Source organism: Leptodactylus fuscus, chromosome 7, assembly GCF_031893055.1.
Source record: "Leptodactylus fuscus isolate aLepFus1 chromosome 7, aLepFus1.hap2, whole genome shotgun sequence".
In the NCBI taxonomy this organism is placed as follows: Eukaryota; Metazoa; Chordata; class Amphibia; order Anura; family Leptodactylidae; genus Leptodactylus; species Leptodactylus fuscus.
In genome coordinates, this window is record NC_134271.1 from 24805917 (window position 1) to 24815441 (window position 9525).

Sequence of the window (9525 nt, forward strand, 5' to 3'; positions counted from 1 at the left end):
AAGAAATTCATAAAACTGAAAAAATGAAACATGAAAAAATAAGAATAAATTCAGAACTGACCAAAAGGCGACTCCAACCTTCCTACAAACAAACGCCATATCCCACTTGTAGATGACTAGCCATTGCCCTACAGACTCTTCCATACTGCAGATGATACGCAGAACGCATTTCCTCCCATATAATGTAAAATAAACACTCTTTAAAAAAATTATTTTATTTTGTGGAATCACAATGGAATAAACACACAACTCCCCCTCCCCCCCTAATACACATGAACCAAGGCTACTATTCAGTGATGCTATCAAGTCTTTTCCAGCAGTGAGGAATCGCTTTACTGCACTGAATAAGAGCCTGGATAGAAGCGCAACGGCTCCTGCGATTTGCACAGCAAACAGAGATGGGGCATTCAGGAATCCAGAAGAGTCATCCTGGTGACGGGACACTCAGTAACTTGGTTCTCTGTAAAAGGAGACACGAGGATATTTATTATACTATTGTATATGTACGATTAGGCCCCGGCTCACATCTGCGTTCCGGTCATTCCATTCCCCTACCTGCATGAAATATATATACGGAGAGAAAAGTCCTACAAGCAGCACTTGTCTCTCTGAATATTTTGTGCAGAAACCACATGGACCCTTTATAGTCTATGGTATCTGCGGGTTTCCATAGGTATCTTCCTTTTTATGCGGATTAGATTTCCATTCAGGGGGTCCCCAAGCAGAATTCCCAAACGGAAACCCGAATGTGAACCAGGCCTTAGGCAGCGATATTCACAGAAAGTTTACAGAAGTTTCCTCTGCAGGCTTTCTACTTCACTTCCGTTTCCACTTCTTGCTATGGACTGCTACATAGGGCCTTAGCCATAAAGGGATCCTATAATTAAAATGCAATTTTTTCTAAGTAACACGTAAGGAATAGCTTTAAGAAAGGCTATTCTTCTCCTACCTTTAGATGTCTTCTCCGCGCCGCCGTTTGGTAGAAATCCCAGTTTTCTTTGGTATGCAAATGAGTTCTCTTGCAGCACTGGGGATGTCTCCAATGGTGCGAGAGAAATCTCTAGCGCCGCCTCCATCTTCTTCTGGAACGGCCTCTCCCTGCGTCTTCTTCCGGCGCTGGCTTCAAACTTCTAGGCCTCGGGCAGAGCAGACTACGCATGCCCGCCTGGTGTAAGTGGCCATTTTCTTGTGGCCGCTTACACAGCAAGCTGGGGTAAGCGGCCACAGGAAAATGGCCACGTGCATGCGCAGTCGGCTCTGCAGAGCCGACTGTGCATGTGTAGAAGTTTGACCCTAGCACCGGAAGAAGACGCGGGGAGAGGCCGTTCCAGAAGAAGGTAGAGGCAGCGCTGAAGAGTTCTCTTGCAGCATTGGGGACACCTCCAGTGCTGGGAGAGAACTCATTTGCATACTGACGAAAACCAGAATTTCTACCGAACAGTGTTGCAGAGAAGACATCTAAAGGTAGGAGGAGAATAACCTTTCTTAAGGCTATTCCTACTTGTTAGTCATAAAAAATTTCATTTTAATGATAGGATCCCTTTAAACCCGCTTCCTAGTACCCATAAGTAAGACATGGGCATACAATACATTCACAATAATAATAATCACATGCATAACCTGTGACATAGATACAATTACATAGATTGTAATGTCCTCAGCATAGAAGAACACACTTGTCCGATACCCCAATGTACCGCAGCCATAACTGTGATTACCTGCAGAATGTAATGAGAGCGGCACAACTCAGTATGGCCTCTAACCCATAGAAGAAGAGTAAAATACAGCTCAGTACTGTCTCCAGCCTCAATGCATACGTCTGAAGGAAGAGGAAGTATAACGCAAGTAAACCACTTGGAATGGTTAGACCAACACTGACCACTAGGGGGAGCTTTCGCTCACACTGGTTCCCACGACATCCTAAAAAATGGAAAAAAAAAAAAAAAGCTAATCATGTTTGCGAATATATAAAACACAAAGCAGACAATGCTACAATGTGGGAAGTATCATGTAAAGACATCCCTTACATTTACCCTTACAAAATATCCTCCAATGCCCCATATATCTTGCTGTGATAAAATACAGTAAATATTCAGTTGTGTATTTCTGGTAAAGTTTGGTGAAACCTAATATGTATTTTTAACAAATATAAGGACCAAATAGCAGACTGCATCAATACAAAACTCTTCCTACTATGTATACGGTTTAAGTTTTCCCTCCCTGTGAGCAGTTCAGCCAGCAAGCATACTGTCACAGTAGCAGGTGACTTCAGATGTGGGTCGGGTGTGATTTATTATCTATGATTTCACTGCAAGGGAGAGCGGAGAAGAGAGGTGTGCACAGAGTGCAAGAACTGGCGGATGAATCATGGGAAATGTAGTTTGTATCACGCAGTAATACAAGGAGCAGCAAGTAAAGTAAAGCTAAGGGAACAGGGAGGATTTAGCACTGCTGTGAATGTATATGCAGATCATTTGTGTTGGTGATGTGTTGAGATACAGTACCAGACACAACCCATGGGCAGGTGTGGTGCTGTTCCCAATACTCTAATCTGAGTATGTTTTTTGCAAGACTAAACATGTAAAAATGAGAGGCAATATGATCCACCTTTAAGAAAGGTCAACAATCTCAGATCAGTGGGGTGAGACCCCTAAGCCCCCATTGATCAAGTGTTCCCAACAGCTGCCAGGACCAGAGCTCGCACAGAGGCCAGAACTCAAAGCACATCTCCATTCTCTGTGTAGCGGACAACCTAGGCTACTGCAGCTTAGCGGCTATTGAAGTGAATAGAAGCTGAGCTGCAGTAACTTGGCCCGGCCACTACATGGAGACAGGAGCTCTGTTCCAGCTACGGCGGCTGTTAGGAACAGCTGATCAGTAGGGGTGCTTGCTGAGTGTTAAACCTCCACTGATCTGATATTGAGGACCTGTCCTGAAAAGAGGTCATCATATGTAACCCAGAAAACCCCTTATATATTATTATTTTTTTTATATTACCATTAAAACTGAGAAATATACAAAGATTTCTTGTCTGTGTGCCCCCGGAGATCAGCCATGTTTCCTCCTCCTCACTGTCCTGTATCTGGTTGTGTGTCAGGTCGATGATAAAAAGCGAGCTAGTTCATCCGATCACCCCCAAATGTTATTCATCTCTCCCCAATCCCATTGCCTTAGAATTGTATGCGAGATAGATGATGGCAGCGCTTTTGGCTAAGCCCGACCCCCCAGCGGATCTCCAGCCAAATATAAAACAGATCAACCAGAGATTAACCCCGTCGTCTTAGCAGGACTCTAAATACATTTATTTCAGGAACATGAGAAAATCCTATAGCAGGGACGAGATTATCTCCTGTTTTCTTTGGTTTTCTAGGTTTAGTGTTCCTTTAAAGGTTTTTTTTTTTTCCAGTTTCTACTATTGATGGCCTGTCCTTAGGACTTGCAGGGCTCTGACTCTTGGCATTGCCAGGAGTCACGTTGCCCACTCATCTTGAGGATGTAGGTACTGCAGCATTGTCTCGTACCGTTCAATGGAGCAGCGCTGCAGTAGTTAACCCTGACACTATTGTTTGTATGACCAGTGAGCTGATCGGGAGGTGTCCCAGGTGTCAGACCCCCGCAGATCTAACCTTGATGGCCTATTCAATTTCCTAGTAGGAAGTGGATAACCCCCTTAAATTGATTTGTTCCTGTCTGTACTCTATAATCTGCAGATGGGGTGGCCAGGAACACCCTACCTGCAACCCTAATTTTGGGTCATTCCCTTAACAGAAGCAATAATAAATATGATATATAAGGGAATGGTCATTAAGCAGCTACTATAAGTAACACCAACTTACTGTATAATAGGTTTATATGCGTCTAGTGAGGAGGGTTGACCGTAGTGCGACCCATAAAGAGTTAAATGCACTGTAAGAATCCTGAACACATCAGATGTGGGATCTGCCATTAATGGACGTTTAATGAATTAGTAACGACTTAGGAGCTTATCAGCCGATGACTAAAGTGTCACGATAAGAGCCCAGATCTAGGGCACATCAATGCAGATGTCTAATTCAGAAATCCCTCGGAGCCTTTCATCTGCTGCTATGTTCACACTAGCGTTTGGCTTTCTGCTTAAAAAGCGGTTGCCCACGGACCCTATAGACTAATCAGACCTGCCAGGTTCCAGCTCGGTTCCAGAGTTCGGGGGTGTAATACTGAGCGCTAGAGTGAATTTGGCCAAACATTGTCAATTTCACCAGCATTAACCTAAATAGGGATCTCCCACTATAACAATTATCACTATTCACAATATAGCGGGGTGTCTGTGCTCTGGGAACCACAAAGACCACTAGAATAGTGATCCTTATTCCTACTTTCTAGAGAGACCACACTAAGAGTAAGTTCAGATGGAGTTTTCTGGTCCGGAACCTGAAGCGGAGGCCGCCTCAGGTTCCGGACCGAAAACCGGATAGCCGCGACTGAAAGCCGGAACACTGCACTGGTATCTAGCCGCGCGCTCCGCTTTGGATTAGGCCCAATGAATGGGCCTAGATAGGAGGAGGGAGTGTCTTCAGGCCGAATCGCGAGGCGAAACAGCCTGAAGAATGAACATCTCGCCTCTTGAAAAAAGACCTGAGCGGTTCCCATTGATTTCAATGGGAGCCGTCTTTTTGGTCAGGATTTTGAGGCGGATACGGTCTCAAAATCCTGACCAAAAATCTCTGTGTGAACTTACCCTAAGGGGGGAGCTGTACGGAGCTTCATATTACTCGTCATCATCACAGGGACCCCATTATAGAAATGATGGGGGACCCCCAAAGGTCAAAACCCATACTGATCTCACAAATACTGCCGCAGCTGTGTTAACAATTCTGTAGGCTTCGGGGCTGAAATCTCCCAGCATTCCCTGCTCATATAGATGATATATGTAAAAGAAAAACAGTTTTGATCTGGTTTTAATAGGAAAAATAAAATAAAATAATAAAAACAGTGAAACAAAAATATTGAGGAATTATGTCTCCCCAAAATGTTTTGGCGTTTACACAGATCTAAAGTCCCGCGCACTGTGTACAGTCATAGAGGTAATATTCTGCACATACCTCACAGGGAAAAAGGGAGCCTTATACAAAAATAAAGGTAAGGGGGCTACAATACATGAACAGTATTAACACTGTGTAATGATGTAAAGCCCCCACCCCGTACATCCCCCTACTCACCAAGATACAGGCGTGTGACTTCGATGCCAAGATAAAGAATAAGCATCACCACCTCCAGGACCAGATTGGATGTAGGGTAGGGTAAGATCAAACCTGAAGTCGATAAGAAACATTGTCAAGCATGTATAGGACAAAGCAGCGTCTTGGAGGACATTATTATTTTATACTGTTAGTTCTGACCCATGTATTGAAAATGAATCGACAGAGCCGCGAGTTAGGACAGGTATAGGACCGGACCATATTTTGTGGCTCTTCAATTTGGCCAGATAATGTACAAAATGTATGGGGCCGTACTTTTATCTGCAATTGCGAATAAGAAGAATGATTGTGTGCATGAGGCCTAAGACAATCGCACAATAAGCAGTGACATGTCATTACTGACCATCCTCCAATGTCCTCCCTCCTGTGACTAGAGTAGTAACCGAATACTGTATACCAGTGACTGACACTAGTTACCGATCTTCGTATACCAGTGGCAGGTATTATTTATTTATTATGCTTACTTATATAGCGCCATCATATTCCGCAGTGCTTTACAGACAATGTCAGTCACTGTCCCATATAGGGCTCACTATCTACATTCCCTATCAGTATGTCTTTGGTGTGTGGGAGGAAACTGGAGTACCCGGAGGAAACCCACGCAAACACGGGGAGAACATACAAACTCCTAGCAGATGTTGTCCTTGGCAGGATTGGAACCTAGGACTCCAGTGCTGCAAGGCTGCAGTGCTAACCACTGAGCCACCGTGCTGCCCAGGTATAATGCAATGTAGAAACCCAGTGGACCCAACAATGGAAACCCACATGCAAGTGTGAACCTAGCCTAAGGGGTATTCTCAACACATACACAGGAAAGCATACATAGCTGATATATATGTAAATACACACACGTATACATACATATATACCACTTATGTTCAGAACTAGGATCATCCAACCTCATGCCAAATGGTGTGAACACTTGGTCATCTGGTCTTGATACTCATACAAAGAAATGGATAAAGTCGCACGTGCAAAGCCACCTCTCCATTGACTGCAGCCATAAGACTAGTCAGAATGGGATTGGAGTTTGGTGCAACTCTTCATGCACTATGAATGTCAGAATACGAAGATACGAGATAGACGGTATTTTGGTCAATTACTATGCACATACATCATGGCGTCTGCCCCATCCTACCTGATGTGTTTGCTGGTACATGTGGTGTCAGTGTGACGCCATCATATATGAAGATGTAGGTCCCCTGTGGCCTCAGCAACTCTAAATACTGACGTCAGCATGTCCACACACATAACAGACATCAGAGATCCCAACACTCACCTTTATATATAAATATAAGAGCTTCAATGAGGAAGTAAGAGGCGCAGTACCAGCCATTGAGGAAGAAGAGAACTTCTAGCGGGGTGGAGGACAGCTGCGGCAGTCAAGGAAACCTCTTAAAAACGTATGATAATTTAGAATCATTTTAATACCAATGACCCAAAATCTCCCAAAGTATATCCAGAATAAGAAGACTCCATGTGGGGAAATATCTACGGCCCTGGGCTAGGAGAACCAGAGGGTACCATGGAATTAATGGTGCTATATAAATAAACAATAATAATAATAATGTTTCAAGTTAAAGGGGTTCTCCTACCTGCATCCAAAAGGACGGTATCACCTGAATACTGCTGCTGTCAAAGAAAAGCCAAATACGGCTTACCTATCTCCGCCAGTCCTGTAGAGATGAATGACGTGGCGACATGCAGGACTACTGGTCCATTCAAACAGAGGTAAGTGGGACCCCTGTTCTTGTCATCACTAAGACCCCCGGCCATCAGACACTTGTCCCCTGCACTGTGGGTAGCTGAAAAATTGTGTTTGTAGCCAAACCCCGTCCATAGACATAAATATATATATATATATATATATATATATATATCCGACACTCCACCTCTAACCCTGCAATGTATAGATTAAAAATTATAAATAAATTCTAAATTTATTTAAATACATTTATATAAATATCTTTATATAATATAAATTATTATAAATAAAATAAAGTGAACCCCCCCCCCACCACTACCACGCTCCCATCACAGGTTATAGCCCCACCAACAAAGGACTGTAATAAACACTCTGTGCTGTAAAAAAAAAAAAAAAACGTAAAATGTGAAAAACAAGACATTTCTCCTCCTTTTTGATTACATTTTCTCCGATATTAAAATGAAGAAAAAACATAAAAATAAAAAATTCTAAACATAAACTAAAACCCTATTTATCACCAAAAAAAAATTATTTGGTTAACCCAACGAAAAAAAAAAAAAAAAATGTTACAGCCCTCAAAACCGCACGTACGAAAAAAAAAAAACCAGTGCTGTCCTAAACCCGGTACTGAAGAGGTTAAGGGGGCTGACTCTGGTTTTCTGGAAAGGTTCTGTAACGTTCTGATCGGTGCAGGATTCTCAGGGCAGGAGCGTCCTCCGACCTATAATACAGGGGGCGACTACCTGACCTATCTGGCATTGTGCGCCTCTGCTTTAGGGCAGGCTGAGACTTGTAGTTCCACACTAGATGAGATCTAGAAGGATACAACTCCACGTCTTCTCCCTGGAGGAGAGAGAACAAGACATCAGCCCTGTATATAGCAGTGCTCAGCGGCTAATGTGTCACTACAACCCCCAGCAGGTCCTGACATCCGCACTGGGAGTTGTAGTCCCACAGGTTGGTATGGTGCAGCTCCCCGGGTGAGCTATAGACACGAGGCCCCAGCGCCTCACATTCCCCGGGGCCTGTATGGCGAGGAGAGGCCGGGCCGTGGAGAGGACGCTCCGCATCTATAAGCCGCTCCGTCTCATTACTCACCTTTGGACGCCATCTTGTTGCTCCAGGGACGCTGATGACGACACTTCCTGGATACCGGCGCTCCGGCTGCTGCTCGCAGTGTACAGAGCAGGGACGTGATAGAGTGAGCAGCGCCTGGTGGGGGCGGGGCCTCTCCGAGTGGGGGCGGGGCTTCTCCGAGTGGGCGGGGGTCTCTTCCATCAATGCTCTGTGCTGTATAGAGGCTGCAGGAGCCGAGCAAGCGGAGAACAGAAAGCAGTGAGGGCTGTGCTGTGGTAATGGGGGATGGAAGGGGAGACCTAGGATTGATTTACATGGGGCTGCATGATGGAGGAGACTGAAAAGAGAGAGAGAGGTTTTACATGGGACTGTGTGCTGGAAGGTGTACTGCTGGTATCTAAAGGGGAGGGGCAGTGACGTAACAAGTATCTTGTGGGACCTGGTGCAAACTATTGTCCCCTTCCCCACATTATTATATCATACCTCCCAACTTTTGAAGAACCGAAAGAGGGACAAAATGAGTGGCGCGCGTAGCGCGCCGCGGCAAATTTAGCCCCACCCACTTTTGTGTTGACTCCGCCCACTCATTAATTTTTCATGTGCCCGCACACAGTATAATCCTCCTACAGTCACCCGTAAATTATATGTCCCCCCTCTATCTCTCCCCCAGTTTCATATACACCCTTCATCTGCCCCCAGTTTCATGTCCCTCTTCCATCTCTGCCCCCAGATTCATGTCCCTCCATCTCTGCCCCCAGATTCATGTCCCACATCTCTGCCCCCAGATTCATGTCCCTCCATCTCTGCCCCCAGATTCATGTCCCTCCATCTCTGCCCCCAGATTCATGTCCCTCCATCTCTGCCCCCAGATTCATGTCCTCTCCATATCTGCCCCCAGATTCATGTCCCCACATCTCTGCCCCCAGATTCATGTCCCACATCTCTGCCCCCAGATTCCTGTCCCTCCATCTCTGCCCCCAGATTCATGTCCCTCCATCTCTGCCCCCAGATTCATGTCCTCTCCATCTCTGCCCCCAGATTCCTGTCCCTCCATCTCTGCCCCCAGATTCCTGTCCCTCCATCTCTGCCCCCAGATTCATGTCCCTCCATCTCTGCCCCCAGATTCATGTCCCTCCATCTCCGCCCCCAAATTCATGTCCTCTCCATCTCTGCCCCCAGATTCATGTCCCCCATCTCTGCCCCCAGATTCATGTCCCCCATCTCTGCCCCAATGTCATGCCGTCCTCTCCTTCATCTGCCCCCCAGATTCACGTTCCACCTCCACATTAAACTTACCTTCTCCTCCGCTCCCTCGCCGCTCTCTGCCCGCCTCTCTCGCTGACACATGCGGCTGAAGGAAGGAGCTGACACAGGTCAGCTCCTCGCTTCGCCGCTGCCCGCCTCTCTCCCTGACACACGCGGCTGAAGCTGCTCGCGTGCTCGCTTCGCCGCTGCGTCTCTCTCTCTCGCTGACACATGCGGCTGAAGCGAGGAGCTGACCTGTGT

General features: G+C 45.8%; 1 protein-coding gene across 1 annotated transcript; it reads right to left on the reverse strand.

Moving 5' to 3' along the window:
- Window positions 1-234: 234 nt before the first annotated feature.
- TMEM216 (transmembrane protein 216) lies at window positions 235-8110 on the reverse strand. The gene is made up of 6 exons (XM_075280494.1): window positions 8041-8110; window positions 7769-7785; window positions 6517-6610; window positions 5199-5291; window positions 1719-1920; window positions 235-460 (listed from the first exon to the last, which is right to left on the reverse strand). Exons 1-6 carry the CDS (start codon window positions 8051-8053, stop codon window positions 445-447), a joined length of 435 nt encoding a protein of 144 aa, XP_075136595.1. The 5' UTR covers window positions 8054-8110; the 3' UTR covers window positions 235-444.
- Window positions 8111-9525: the final 1415 nt, after the last annotated feature.

What these genes read in the sequence shown, in the direction of transcription:
- TMEM216 (XM_075280494.1), bottom strand. An exon ending in TCTTATATTTATATATAAAG is followed by an intron (nt 5,292 to 6,516) that starts GTGAGTGTTGGG and finishes TATCGACTTCAG; the next exon opens with GTTTGATCTTACCCTACCCT. An exon ending in AGTCACACGCCTGTATCTTG is followed by an intron (nt 1,921 to 5,198) that starts GTGAGTAGGGGG and finishes TCCATTTTTTAG; the next exon opens with GATGTCGTGGGAACCAGTGT.